This window comes from Betta splendens, chromosome 4, assembly GCF_900634795.4.
Source record: "Betta splendens chromosome 4, fBetSpl5.4, whole genome shotgun sequence".
NCBI classification, from domain to species: domain Eukaryota; kingdom Metazoa; phylum Chordata; class Actinopteri; order Anabantiformes; family Osphronemidae; genus Betta; species Betta splendens.
In genome coordinates, this window is record NC_040884.2 from 765185 (window position 1) to 780270 (window position 15086).

General features: G+C 45.1%; 2 protein-coding genes across 2 annotated transcripts in view; one reads left to right on the plus strand and one right to left on the minus strand.

Annotated features, from left to right (window-relative positions):
- Window positions 1-4301: 4301 nt before the first annotated feature.
- tm2d1 (TM2 domain containing 1) lies at window positions 4302-9116 on the minus strand. Its single transcript, XM_029148613.3, has 6 exons — window positions 8957-9116; window positions 8029-8102; window positions 7600-7708; window positions 7271-7362; window positions 6111-6184; window positions 4302-5248 (listed from the first exon to the last, which is right to left on the minus strand). Exons 1-6 carry the CDS (start codon window positions 9088-9090, stop codon window positions 5138-5140), a joined length of 594 nt encoding a protein of 197 aa, XP_029004446.1. The 5' UTR covers window positions 9091-9116; the 3' UTR covers window positions 4302-5137.
- Window positions 9117-9579: 463 nt separating this feature from the next.
- Window positions 9580-15086, plus strand: part of patj (PATJ crumbs cell polarity complex component) — a 30974-nt gene continuing 25467 nt past the window's right edge. The window contains exons 1-6 of the mRNA XM_029149279.3: window positions 9580-10072; window positions 10383-10435; window positions 10551-10729; window positions 12675-12878; window positions 13108-13247; window positions 13743-13914. Coding sequence (XP_029005112.1) covers window positions 10414-10435; window positions 10551-10729; window positions 12675-12878; window positions 13108-13247; window positions 13743-13914 — 717 coding nt within the window. The 5' untranslated portion in view covers window positions 9580-10072; window positions 10383-10413. The remainder of the gene's footprint in view (window positions 10073-10382; window positions 10436-10550; window positions 10730-12674; window positions 12879-13107; window positions 13248-13742; window positions 13915-15086) is intronic.

Sequence of the window (15086 nt, forward strand, 5' to 3'; positions counted from 1 at the left end):
ATAATGTCTAGCAAGAGTTGTTCTTTAGTCAGCTGCTCAAGCAGCTCGCCCGGCAGTGCTTGAATAAATGCTTCAGCCGTAGCCATACTAAACAACACAATGCACACAGTAGCTAAGGTCCCACAAACAAAAAAGCCACACAAGCTCTCTATCAAAATAAACAGAATCAGACTTCCTCACCGTCCAAAACCCACTGTCCAAACCCACAAATGACAGTAAATTCACCAACTCAGAAATCTAATTCAACACAAAGTCAGGGGAACACACATCACCCTGACTAACTAACTAAGGCTGCACAATCAGAAAGTAAGGACAACAAACATCACTCATATACTCAACACTTTGAGCACCAACACACTTAACTTAAGTAACCCTAAAACAAGAATTACAGCAAGCTCCTGAGTGCACCCCTGCAAAAGACAGCCCTGGTAACTGCCTAATTTAGACTAACACCTAAATATCTTCAGAGGCGTACCAGGCTCGAGGCGGCTTTAATAGCATAACTTCAGCAACCCACAGGCTCTGAAATCCTTAACCCCACCATAGAAATAAATCTCCACCCGGGATTACCTCCAAAAATAAAAAGACAAAATAACAAATGAGTGAACTGACGGAAGGACTAATTGCTTAATACAGCTGGCTCACTCCCCAATCTAACCTGGGAAGTCAAGGCACACTCAGGATCCACACTCACCACATGAGGAGGGTAGACAGCCACCAAAAGCCAGCCCAAGTTGAACCACACAACTCAAACAGGGGCAGGTTTCTTTTTCGTATCCTAAATAGATGGGGGAGTGAGACCGTGTATTTACTATTGGCGTCTAAATGATATCACAGTGAAGAACCGATACCCGTTGCCGCTAAAAAGATAGATTAAAAAGATAGTTAGATCTGCGTAATGCGTATCACTTGGTTCGTATAAGAGACTGGGACGAATGGAATACTGCTTCTAATACTCACACAGGCCACTTAAATATCTGGTGATGCCCCTGAAATTTTCTAGAATCTGGTTGAATGACATGCTTGGGGACGTGATTAATAAGTTTGTTTTTGTGTATTTGGATGATATTCTCATTTTTTCACAGACTGAACAGAAGCATGTCCGACTTGCAGCACCTTTTGCACAATAACCTATTTGTTAAGGCCGAAAAGTGTGAGTTCCATGTGTCATCCACATCTTTCCTTGGGTTTGTAATTAGCCCTGGAAAGATTGCTATGGACCCTAATAAGGTGACCGTGGCATGGGACTGGCCATCCCCTTCTGATAGGAAGCAGTTACAGCGGTTCCTAGGGGTTGAAGCCGTGCTTTCACAACTTACACCTGGTGATTCCAGATTACACCCTTGTGCATTTTCTTCTAGGAAGCTGACAACAGGAGAGAGGAATTAATGATCGGACAGACATGACGGCTCATATTCATGTGTATGAAGTGTGACGTTACTCTCGTGATTTGCAAGGTGATGCAGTTGCGCGAACGTTAAACTGGTGTTTCTATAATACGCCAATGTAGCATGTTAGCCGACAACCTACATATCAGGTTGTTTTAAAGCATTGTTAAAGTAAATGTGTTTATTGTGGTCTGATAAACGACCACAGAGTCACAACTGCAGCGTTACTAGAACATACCCACCTTTACTTCACTCCAGCTCCACTAAGCTCCACTTAGCTCCACTAAGTACAAATCAGTTTACGCACACACGATCGGTTTATGCACACACAGATCTACACACACACACAAAACCCATCATCATCAGAGAAGAAATCTTTTATTTCTACAGACTGCCTCCCATATGTCTCATTGAAACAATCATTAATATCTTTTAAGGAGTACGACTGTGTGTCATTTTGCAACACAATGTACTGTGACAGTGTGTCGTCATCGATCATTTGTTCCTCGTCATTATCCGCAACCCTGCTGCTCGTCTCACTACCTCCCTGCGTCACCCCTTTGCCCGACCCAGCCGAAGATGCGTTGCCTCTGGGTGTTCTGCTCCATCATCAGACTTATCCAGCAGCGGGCCCTCACGCCCAGCGGCCTGTGCTCCTCCGCTCTGTGTGGCCACGTTGCCCACATGACTCGCATTTGAAGCGTTTCATGCTCCCCGAGCTAGAATACACCGTGGAGAGCATTCTCGTACTTTACTCTGAAGGACACATTTAAAGTTTGATCAGGATCACTTAAAAACATAGATGCCTGCCTCCGTAATGACTGCACACGCTGTAGTCTTGCATCCTTACATCCCAGACGAACAACCTTAAAGCTGCTGGCAAACTTCCCAAACTGGGAAGACTCCCTCTCCAGCAGCTCCAGCAGTGGAACACCCAACATTGTAACTCGGGTGGTACCATCTAGAACTTATTGGATCACTGTGCATGAAGTCAAACATGTAACGTTGTTCTGGGTACTACGTACAGGCTAATGACCCTGTGGGAGCCCAGGGTCAGGCGGAACCTGCTGCTCAGCTCAGCCTGTTTTTGTTGACCAAGAACCACAGCTACGTTCCACCAGAGAGCGTCAGCCACCACCTGTAACGACGATGACTGGATCTCAGTGTCCGGCACTCTGTGCTGTGACCCAGAACTCAGTTTTCTCCAGGACTTTGTGTTGCAGCAAACAGGTTAAAGTTTGTGCACAGCGTCGTCCTCCATCCATCCAGGACCAAGCGGTGGCACCGCCCTAACGAAGGGCCGGAGACACGCCCCCCACTGCTTCCCCTCAGCCGTAATGAGAGACCAATTAGACAAGAGGATTAAGGCGCAACACGTCCACTCGCAAATTAGCATTAATCAAAGAGCCACTGTGGCGTGTGTGAATAGCGATGAGCTCCAAGCTCAGCGTGAAGCTGTATAATTGCTGCTGGTGTTTCTGATCGATACCAGCTCCAGCCTCAACCAATGGGAGCAGGCCTCCACTTGGTTGATCAGTTTCACAGTGTCCACAGGAACCACAAAGAGCTTTCTTCTTCTTCAGCACCTTGTGTTGATCTTGTTTTTTCTGTCTCTCCTAATAACTGTGTGATGGGATGCTGACTTGATGCATGTGCATCTTATTTGGATTCATTGTTTTGTGTTTTGTTTGATCATCCTTGTTGTGTTGGTGCTGCTGGGTCCCCACACACAGGATATGTGTTGTATTTACAGTGATAAGTCAGTACCAGTAGAAAGCAGCCTGTGATAGAGCACTGATTCCGTGTTATTCTGACTGAGCCTCCGGATCCTGTTCATCCTGTCTCGTCCAGTTGGACCTGCGTCATAAAGCCGGGACCTTTAAAACAGCTCACAACGTGTCCTCACAACCGCATGAAGACATGAACAGTCACACATTAGTGCAGCTGAGCCGAGTGTGAATATTGAAGGACTTATCTGGTGAGACGCCAGGCAGACCGTCCAAATGAACACACACACACACACACACACACAGGGATTATAGAGGACGACCAGCGATGGGGCGGCTTTGTTTAGAACAGCCAACACACACACAGCCGCCTCCTTATCGCTGAGGCTTCCTCCTGCTCTTCGTTCCAACCGACGCAACTGTAATTTCATGCTTTCTGTTTCCCAGGCCGACGCTGTGTGTGTGTGTGTGTGTGTGTGTGTGTGTGTGTGTGTGTGTGTGTGTGTGTGTGTGTGTGTGTGTGTGTGTGTGTGTGTGTGTGAGAGAGAGAGAGAGTGAACCAGTTTGAGTATTATTCGAATATTTTGAATGGCTACACAATCAAATGTAAAAAGACAAACACCAGAAGCAACTAATCAGAAGTAACTTAGGATGATGGGACGAGCAGAGCTCAGGATGGAAGCAGACACGAGTCACTGACGCAAGTCCAAATCAGCAGAGAAACGAGAACAGCTGAGAAGTAACTGAGCAGAAAGTGAAAGTCTCATTTCTACAGACCTTGAACATCTTCTGCCTTCACATGTTGGGAGGGATAATAGGAAGGATAGCACTGGTTGAAATCAGACACGTTTGTGTGCGCACACAAACGCACGCACACACACACAAACACGCACACACACTCTCTGTGTGGTTCTATGTTCCTTCACTAGTAATAGTTTGTTGCATCTTTTACTTTTGAAAAACCTGATTTCAAATCAATTCAATCTTTTTGACTCGGTTATTGTTTCTGTGGAGTAGTAGTTTTTTCATTGACTACAGTAAGTCCCGAAGTTCTAAATGTGATTTCAGGCTCATTGTGGCACAGTGGGTGTAGAATGACAGTCATGATTATTTGTAGATGTAGTTCTAAAGTGAAATCACTGTATCACATTCGGATAAAGAAATCTTTTGTATTTTTTCCATGTGATCACATTTTGGATAAAGTTTAATATAACGAACCTGACGTATGACGACGGTTAATTAAACACAAAACTAAACATTATTTACAAAGTCAGAAACAAGGAGAAGATGAAGCAGCCAAAAGATGTTAAAACCAAATTATGTGTGGTGAAGACATTGAACGAATCCACACTCAAAATCTGAGATGACCCAAAGAGTTGAACGGTGTTTACAGTCATGAGCTGAAATGGAGAGATTTCGGTGATTCATCAAGGCAGTGGATCATTTCTGCATCACACACATTTGTGAGTGGACACAGATCCTTCATGTGTGTAGGACTGTCACTCTGCTGGACTGTCTGGACCTACACAAACAGAACCAGATCCAGGGGAACCAGTTGGCCACGTTCCAGCTGGCCTCTCCCTACGGAACCTGCAGGATGTTGACTTTACCCTTTGATATTTAACGAGTCTCTCTCAGGCAAAGAAGGCGTGAGTGACCTTGTTCTGTGAAGTTTCACCTGGTAGAAAATCCATCCACGGAACCACAAACTTTACTGCTTGTGCAATGTTTGAGTTTTGTCCTAAAGGGCCCGAGGCTTGAAGGGAAAGAGCATGTGTTCATGCATTAAGCTCAAGTTCAGGTTGGACAGTAAATGTTCCAAACATTCAACAGAGAGAACAAAAAACAGGAGAAGGTTACAGTAAGTAAAACAGTCATGTTTTAAGTTACTTCAAAGCCTGAAGTACTGACAAATTTTACCATTAAATTAATATTTTAATAAATGATTATATTCTGAAAGCCAAATGAGGGGGGAGCGTGGTTGGACCTCTCTGAACCTACGCTGGGCGAGTCCAGGCGTGTTTACAGAGACAGGTGAGGCTTCCTGTAGGTCTGGTTGGTGATGGACAGGCGGGTTAGACGGGCACCGTAATAATCCACTATGTAGTTAGATCCATCTGCGGGACCCACGATCTGCAGGAAGAGACAAACCACAGTCACACATGTCGTTCAACCCAGTGGACCCATTTTAAATTAGTTTTAAATCTGTTTACTTCCATATATAGAAAAAGCCAATTTAGTGACAACAGGTCACCTGACAACAGCTGGTTCTGTCTGAAAGTGACTGGACCAAACGGGACAAGTAGCATCTGCCACCCTCACTTTTCCCTGATCAGTGCCTGATCCATTAAACATCGTGTCTGGGTCTGATCGGTCCATTAGTCCAACCATCCATCCGTCCGTCCGTCCATCCATCCATGTCCAGTCCCCTCCACACCTTCCTGTGATGGATCTCCAGGTTCTATTATCTAAAACACTACTAGAAAGGAGCAATTGGTCCTTTCACCTCCTGCATCTTCCATCCGTCTGTCTCTGAGTCCATTAGAAACTTCTAGCAGCATCATTCACCCTGAGACACACTGCACGATAGATGGTGTAAATAATAATCAGAAGGCTGACGCCTGTTTATTCATCAAGCCCACCGGTCCTCCTACTGCCTGGCAGTTAACCACAGAGACGCGGGCTCCAGCGCCACATGCTCCGCTTAAATGGATCCTCTGGGAAACATAGAACTCTTCATCACAGCTGTCACCCATAAAGGCAGCGAGAAACAGGAACCTGAATCTGTCTGTGGAGCAGTTCAGGGTTTCCACTCTGACTACAGCTCTAGAAACTGAACAGCTTTACACACATCATGACCACTGCCCTACAGCAAAACATCTGAACCAGTTCTACGCTTACTCTGTTCTAGACCTAAAGGGACTAGGTTCAGCTCAGTACGAACATCAGTGTCGGTCTGGTCTCAGCACCTGGTGTGTTTGCGTCCGTCACTTACCTGCATGGCGACCAGTATGAAGTCGATGAGCGTGCCGATGCCACAGAAACCCACAGTACAGAATTTCAACAGTCCTGAGAAGAAAGAAAAGATCCAAGAGCTCATTATCTATAATCAGCACCGAAGCGTCAGCTTTTAGGTGTTCTAGCACAGGTCAGTCCTGGAAGCTCATGACCTTTATTAAAATGACAACAACGTGATGCGTTGTGGGATGAAGGTTGCTGCTCCCAGAGGATCCACCGTCTTTTTGACGGTGCCCACAGGACAAACAGGTACTTCAGTCTGATCATTCTGATAATTCCTGTGTTTATTCTGCAAAGCTTCTCAATAGTGCAGGAATAAATGTGACTTGGCTCGAGCCGGGCCGACCTGTGCCAAATCAGGCCAGGTGTTCTCCAGTGCAGCTGTCCTCCATCCAAACAGCCCCAACACGCAGCCTTTCAGCCTTTGTCATGTTGCAGGTGTCTCATTAAAAGAAGGATGAGGGGAGATTCAGGCTGCTGATAATAACCCACCCTTGTTGTGCTAATTGTAACTGTTATTCTTGGGGTTATTATGGTCTATTGTGTGTAGATCAGTAACAAACAAAGACTAATTGAATTTCATTTTCATTCAGGCTCGAGAAAAGGCCAACATTCAGAACATTCAGAGTTCAGCTCTAAAAACTGAGCGTGTACAGTAATTCTGTCAACTTTAACAAGCAATGATTATACAAATGGATTTCAGGTCAATTCTTCTTTCACACATGTCAACTCACTCAGAGGGTTTCACAGCATCGAGGAGTGAAACCAAACCTGTGTACTGTCGGTAATCTTCAAGCACGTTGTTATTTTTAGATTAGTAAATTTTCTAAAGACAAGTTCCATTGTAAAATAGTTTGAAGCAATGAACACTATAGAACTACACGGTCACATACTGTAGACGTCCACTAGGACTAGGACCAACTGACCAACCGACTAATGCAGACCGTTTGTGCTGGCTGCATCCACAGATATCTGATCTGTGGGAGAACAGAGCACAGCAGCGACTCTTTTATGATCCCAACTTTTGTGTGTAGACTTAATTATCCAGATGACTTATTGCATATTTCTGTGCAAACCCAGTAGAAGGTCCAGCATTTGGTGAATGGCTGAAGTTAGCGTGGGGAATGGAGAACAAACCTAGAGCAGGATATCCCAGGTAGAAGCGGTCTGCTCCCAGCCAGCCCAGAAATAGAGACAGCGCCACGGCCACTTTGTAGGAATAACCGCTCCTGACAGGAGACGACACCAAAATCCATCAAATGGCACTTACAAGACACAAAAAAAACTTCATTAGCTATTAAACACGGAAGCCTAAAACTGACGGGATATTATTAATATCAGGATCAGGATAAGGATATCAAGATGTGATGCAGTGTGTGTGTGTGTGTGTGTGTGTGTGTGTGTGTGTGTGTGTGTGTGTGTGTGTGTGTGTGTGTGTGTGTGTGTGTGAGAGAGAGAGCACTCACACGTTCCTGCAGGGGATGGTTTTGTTGAAGCCCACCTCGTCCCCACTGAACCTGAACTCTGTCCCGTTGGAAAGTAGACAGCTGATGTTTGGCGCTGGGAGGCACTCCACTGCAAACACACAAACACACATTTTCAGGAGGTAGACAACCAATAACAGGAGATAGGTTGCAGGCAGATTTTCTATTAATACATCACACTGTGTCTCTCGTGTTTTATGTCGTATGTAAAAAAAAAACAAACTCAGTTGCTACCAGTGATAACTTTGCTCAGTTTTGGTCCGTTATAAATCAGATCCATTATCCAGTGTTAAGGTTTTATCAGCTCAGGTTGGTCAGTGCATTTGTATCTGCTCTTACTTAAATACTCTTACTTTCTGAAGCAATCATATACTGCCTAGCATAGTTTGCACTGAATGGCGTCACACTCACCTAGAGCTATCCTGTCCTTGCAGTTCTCTGGCTCCTGAGTGGCTTCATTGATCCTTGGCCCTCTACACAGATACATGAGCAGAGTGAAGGAGTGCAAATGCTCTGATGACTGGGTTCATACTTTAAAGTTATCCTGTGGCTTCAGTTAATATGCATATCATGGGTCAATGGTTTCCCTTGTGCTGTAATGTTTGTCTGTTGTCTGCTGCACATGTTGTAATCCATCACGAACCAAAATGATCTATAATGGAATTCGACAATATTCTGTTACAGTCTGATCTAAAATAGATCATATATGTAACAGCAACAAGAGGATGTGTTTTTTTATAATAATGCGTTGAACATAAAACATCATATACAGATACAATGAATAAACACAAAACAAGAATAAAAGTTTTGTTTCTTTTTTTGCTCAAAGACCCGCAGAAGGTTACAACAGTTCTCTTCTCTCTGCAGCTCCGGTCAAGTCCTGCTGTTCACCTCAACGGTAAACTGGCCCGGACCCATAACACAAGGCCAAACGTCCACGTTTATGTAGAGAGTTCTATGCCTGGATCTGTAGACGTGTTGATTCTTTATACCTTAAACACGTGTATAGTTCGTACGCTGATCCTGATTCTCAGTGTGTAACATTACAACTTCAATAAAACATATGCATTTATCAAATGCAGAAAATAGTCGTAGTGAGAAGTGATGATAAACACCGGTTTGAGATTTTAAAGAAATACGTAGCTCAGACTTAGTCCAGTCTCAAGAGTCAGCTACATCTGAAAAGTAAAACTGTATTTATAGTGTCTTCTATTACTCAGCCAATGTTTATTAACTAGTAATGTTGCTTCTGTTAACATTAAGCTAACGTTAGGCTCGGCTAACACTCTGCTTCCTTTAATCATCCGCCTAAATGGGATAAACTTGGATTCAAGGATATTGTCCAAGCCGGAGGTTCTCGCAGCTGTCCACGTCCTGAGCCAGAACAAGCTTCAAATGGGCATAAGTGCTGTAAAAAAGGAGGCTCCACATCCCGGAGCGTAAACACACCGACCACCTCCGAGACGACGCCATGATTGACTCGGATGTCACGTGACCAGCAGATATCTTCAAAACGCTGGGACAAACGAGTTACTCTCACAAATACAATGCTGTATCATTTCGATATATTAGGGGCCTTATGATTAGGTGTTGACATAAGTTTAATATGTTGAACAGAGTTCTTTATCCATGACGTAAAATGTCCCCTGGATCAGAGTCCTTCTATTTAGTTATTTTTATTGTGTTTTATAATGACAGAGACAAAACAACAGACAAAAAAGGGGACAAGAAAGTAAATAGAAATAGTACAAAGCATTGGCCGATTGCAAAACGCGTAAAAAACAAACATGACTTCACACAAGGTTACTAAAAACATTAGTGAAATGAGACATACAACAACTGCACAGAATCAGAAAAACACGGAAACACACATTGTGATTTGTGTTGATTGTGATCAGACAACAAAATATACGACGTCCAATATGTCGTCATATTTCCGACAGCAAGTGAATGCAACATTAAAACGACAGTAATGTCAGACCTGGTCTAGTTTGTGGGAGTTTTAGTCCTGGTCCAAAGCGTCTTCGGTCGGTCTGCTTGTGGTATTTGCTGGTTCGGATGCGGCTTCACCCTGAGACTGTTCATCCGCCCGAAATACAGCGAAGGCGGACTGCGGGGCACCGTTTGCGCGACTAGTGCATCATGCTAACGGCTAGCCGACTGTTCGCTGAGGCTGCGAACTTTTGCAACTGAGAAGACTTTCTTTCGTGTGGTTTTAGTGGCGTCAACAACGGGAGGTGTCAGAGATGTGAAGTTTAACGCGTCATTGTGTTTTCATCACGTCGCAGCTGTTTGGAGCGTCCTCGTTGCTTTCTAACGTTGGCCGCACCTGTTGTGAGCTGAACCTGCTCCGCTTAAACCGTAGTTTGACTGTTAGCGTTGAAACGCGCCGCAAAGCGCTCAATGTTTGGTTTCACCCCCCGGAGCTGCTGAGTTTCACTTCCTGTTTTCACAGGTGAGTTTCTCACGCACGCAGTCACAGATTTAACAGCATTAAGGTAGTTAGGAGTTATATTCCCTTCTGTTATTGGCGTGGACGCTGGGGAGAGTTGTGTTGTGTGCCTGTGCACCGGTTCTGGTTCCGTGAGTGTGTGACGAAGCGGCGCTAAGCGCTGAGCTAACACTGACTACACCTGTTGGAGCTCACCTGCTCGTTGCAGGCCTTCGTAGTTTTCGGTTTTCTCCGGGTAACTGCGACTTCTTTGCTCTTCATGTCTGAAATGAGGAGGAAGGACTGTGATGTTGTTGTGTCCTCTCTCGTTCAGGTTGATCCACACAGAGTGAGAGACAGAGACGATGTTTGAAAGTGTTGTCACAGGTAAAAACTCTGTGCTGTTCCACATTTAAGAAGGTCCCCTGTTTTAAATGAAGCTTTATTCCTATTTTTAAGCACACTGACACCGGCAGTGAGTCCTGTGTGTGTTTGTCTGCAGTGTCGTCAGCCGAGCGTCAGCAGGTGCTGGGAGCTCTGGAGCGTCTGCAGGCCAAACTGGAGCAGAGGGAGGAATGGAGCCACAGCGACACGCTGGCCAACCTGACGGAGACGCTGCAGAGCCCACTGTTCAGCCACATCCTGACCCTGCAGCACTCCATCAAACAGCTCCGAAACCAGGTCTGCCACAAAACAGGCAGTGTGTTTACAGGCGCCCTCCAAAGAGTGGACCTGGGGGAACCACAGTTCTCCTACAGTTGAACTAAACCATGTTCTTTTTTAAAGAAACTGTTTCTAAGGCCACGTTAGGACCACCTCCTAAGACCTTAGCAATAATCAGGTGACAGCTTCAACCTGGACACCGAGAAACTATAGCCCCAGGTGTTCCTAATGAAGTGGCCAGACAACTGGACTTCATTTCAGTGTCTGTGTCATGTCTTGATAAATGTATGTAGACTAGCTTTACGCAAGTGTGACAGTGTCGCAGTAACAAGGTAACACAAAACTTCTGACCATCAACATTGGTTCTATTAGTTCCTCTTAATGAGTTGCAGTGACACAAACCATATGATCAGTGTGAATATATGAATCGGTGTTTTCTGTGTTTTCAATGTCATTGCATCAGTGATTTTCCAGCTGTGTTTACATTAGCGCCGCAGCCTGATGACTGTTTCCCCTCAGCTCTGACAGGTGTTGACAGCCTATCAGGTATCAATACCAGTCCGGCTCAACACTGTGACCTGTGAGTGGGTTGTGGGGGTGCATAAATCCGCTCCACGTCTCCATCTGTATTCAGCTGCAGCTCGCTTTAACGCAGAGCCCTTACGTTAAACAATGTGCAGGCCAAATTAAGATAATGGCAATAACCAACATCAGGCTTCATATTCTAAGTGCTGCGAAGGTCAGAGCTGAGTCTATGAAGCCGTGGAGGGTACATGAAGCAGGGACTCCTCTCCTTCTTTATTTATTTTCCCTCCTCCCCCAGCTCTCTGCGGATCTATCAAGCTTTAATATCTAGTGTCTTGGTTTGAGTAACGGCCTTGTCGAGGCGGTATTGATGAAATGGCTCAGGATCCTGCTCCGTCAGCCTGGCCTAAATAAGCCGCAGACTGATAAGTTTCCACAATGTGAGTGTAAAGGTCATTAATACATTACCTGTTCAGAGAGAAAGAGCTGCAGAGGAATCTATTGATTTCTTCCTCTCCTCCCACTTACCCCCCGGCCGTACTACCTCGTTTTTCCCCTTCACGTCTTTCTTTGTTGTCAACAGCGTCCTTGCATTTAGTGGAGTCTCTGCCTCGTGTTTGTTCTGGTGGTGAGAGCTGAGGCCGTTGGACGGTCCTGTTCACCTCAGAAACAAAGCGGTATGTGGTCACAAGCCACATTCCTGTGATTGTAGCAGCGTCCTCCCTGGTGCTGCTTCTCTCACCTCAGCTGAACCGCCTGCTTTGGGACTTGTGCCCATTCAGGCACAAGTGCATCAGTGAGGCTGAGTTTACAGTGATTTACTGTAAAACTGAGATCGAAGAAGCTATGACCAGAGGAGAATAAATCTGCTTTCCAAAAGCCACATTTGGCTGCAGTCTGAGCTATAAAAACAGGCCACAGATTCACCTCTGAAAGTTTCTTCTGCTATGAATCTGTCTGCAGATTTTCCCAAAAGCAGTTTTTGTGGAACTCCAGATATGACTGCTGTAGTTTGTGCACAACAACTTTTCTGCAACTAAACCATTTTTTACCCTTTTCTGAAACTCACAAGCTGAAATCCATCAAGATTTTCCAAATTTACGAGTCATGAAAACAACTACAAGCTTTAAATTGACTTGCTCTTAATAAGCTTAGGATGCTTCTGGCTTTAGTTGGACCTACATACAGGTGAGGCCATTTCTAAAGCACTCTACTCTTGACATGTTACCCATTCATATGTTCTGTTCTGGTTCAGTCCACTCTGACCAGGAGGACAGATCCGGAGTTCATAGGATGAGTTGGGTTGAACCACCTCTGTGCAGATGAAACTGTCATAAATCTGAAACGTTGCTTGTTGTGACATTTTGTCTTTCATGTCTTCTCTGTGATTGAAGTGCTTGTGTCAAATGACTGAAAGTATGTTTCCTCCTGCCTTTAGCTGAGCAGTCTGCCTCCCGATGCCTGCAGTGACTTCAGTTTCTCCAGAAAGGGTCAGCTGATTATGAGCGCCGTTAATCCGGCCAGCAGCCTGGCTGCACCTACGCTGTCTGCCGGCGCCTCCTCCATCCTGACCAATGGCTCGTCTCCATTCATCCATCAGACGTCTGACTTGCTGCAAAAGTGGATCTTTACCGCTGCCAAGGTGAGGGAACATCCTTGTCCACACTGACACCCGCTGTTTGAGGTAAAAAAAAAAAAATGGAGTCACAACTAAATATGCAGAAATGTAATGCAGTACAATACCTGTTCCTTTAATTTGTAGTGAATTAAAAGCAAGCTAGAATGTGCAGAACCACAGTACCTCAGAGGTGTATGTAAGTACTGTACACCTAAAAAAATTTCTGGCATCTGAGCGGATCCGTCTGTCGTAGGGCCGTCACACTGAGCTGGTCCGGCTGACTCGTCCTCTGGTTGGAGGTCTGGGCTTCAGCGTGGTCGGTCTGAACCCAGAGGGGACCAGCAGTCAGGGAGTCTTTGTCAAACACATCCAGCCTGGAGGAATCGCACACAGGTACATCAACAGAGGCTAAATGTCAGTTTTTACTGCTTTATTATTTCAAAACTACACGCTGTTGGTTCCACACAGCCACAAGCAGCAATAACATAAAGTACAGGTGGTTTAAGATGAATTGGCGCCGTGCAGAAACATAAATACCGCACAGCGCTGCACATCATCATTTATACTCAATGTGTTCATACTTATGTGTGAGGATTATCTGCTGAATCTGCTGCTCTTCAGCTTCAGTGAGTTTGACTGTGTGCGCGTGTGACATACAGATCACATACAGATCAGCTGTAAGGCACCTTACACGTGGTGTTTCTGCTAAAAGCACACTTTTTTATTACAAGTTCAGTCTTTTGTATTAAGAAGCCAAATGTAAACAGCACAACATTTTCCTTAATTTATCATTTCACAGATCGTTACCTCGTAGCATCTACTAAAGCTGTTATTAAATGAATGAATGAATTTGTTGCTACTGTATGTGCTGAAATGTGGTGGCTGCAGGGACGGACGCCTGCAGGAGAAAGACCAGGTCCTGGTGATAAATGGGAGTCCCCTGGAGCCAGGGATCAGCCAGCAGCATGCCCTCAACCTCCTGCAGCAGCCTGGAGACATGGTGGAGCTGGTGGTGGCCAGAGACCTGCCAGCATCATCACCCAGCTCGCCCTTCACCACGGTAGGAAACATCTGGAGTACTCTCAAATGACCTGTGATGAGTCTCAGGAAAAGCTTTGGTTTGGTTCCACTGTTTAACTGGACTTTTTAATTCTGGGTTCAGCCATTAAAACCATGAAGGCTTCTTTAACACAGCTTTTCACCTTGTAAATTTAAAAGCTGAAAGGTGTGAAATCTCCAATTTAGGATCGGTAACCTCCAGGATATTAAGGCGTCACAGTTCTAAAGTGAAAGCTCTGTTGATGAAATTCTCATTTGCTTTTTATTTTGGAACAAAACCTGAATAGAGGTTGAAGTTTGTGCAAATGTGTATGCGGATTTAATTGTTGTTGAGTTTATAGCACCGCTTATTTTTGAAGACTGATCCTAAATCAGCTGAAGCACAGAAACCAGCCTCATCCAGCAGCTTGGCTGGTGCTCAACACAAGCGCTGCTGAGAAGGCGTCGATCATAGCTGGAGGTCACTTTGTATCAAAGTGAGACCTCCTGTTAAGATAAGCTGTAAGTCTGCTGACATTGACTCATGATTTTTATGACCTTAAAGTCCATAAGAAATCAAGTTAGCGCTGCACCTGCAGCATCGCTTCTGACAATATGTATTTAAATCTGTGACAAGATGCAATCAATGAATGTCGACATGCCAGGGAGAGAGTGCCAACAGGAAGCGGTGACTGAGACAAGTCCTCATGCAGAACCATGTTTAGCTACACAGGGAGCGTGTGCTGCCCAGTCAATAGAAAATCCATGGAAACTTAAGATTCCTGAAGGACAAAGAAGAAACTGGCATCTGGGGCCAACAGCCTGGTTTCAGCTCATCACCTGCCAGACACAGACTGGAGCTGTGTACACACACACACACACACACACACACACACACACACACACACACACACACACAGTCCAAGTGTGTGTCCCCATTCCTCTGGTTGTGTTGTTCTGAGACTCTGAGGCAACTGGACAGGTCACATGACCAAGGTGCTTGGATTTGCCCAGAGAATCAGCAGGTTTAGACTCTTAGACTTGGACAGTAGAAGATAAATGAACATTAACTTAACACCCTGTTGCCTGTAAATGTTTTATGTGTGGATCAATGTATCTTGTCCTAAGTGGGACATTTCTTACTACTAGCTCCAGCTGGTGGTGGTGGCTGCCTGTTACTGAATCAGACGTGGA

Excerpts from the sequence above, each read along its gene's own strand:
- tm2d1 (XM_029148613.3), bottom strand. The coding sequence starts at position 9,090 with ATGGCGTCGTCTCGGAGGTGGTCGGTGTGTTTACGCTCCGGGATGTGG. Across the intron at positions 7,709-8,028 it reads CAAGGACAGGATAGCTCTAG|TGGAGTGCCTCCCAGCGCCA; the intron begins GTGAGTGTGACG and ends GTGTGTTTGCAG. Across the intron at positions 7,363-7,599 it reads ACCATCCCCTGCAGGAACGT|GAGCGGTTATTCCTACAAAG; the intron begins GTGAGTGCTCTC and ends GTCTCCTGTCAG.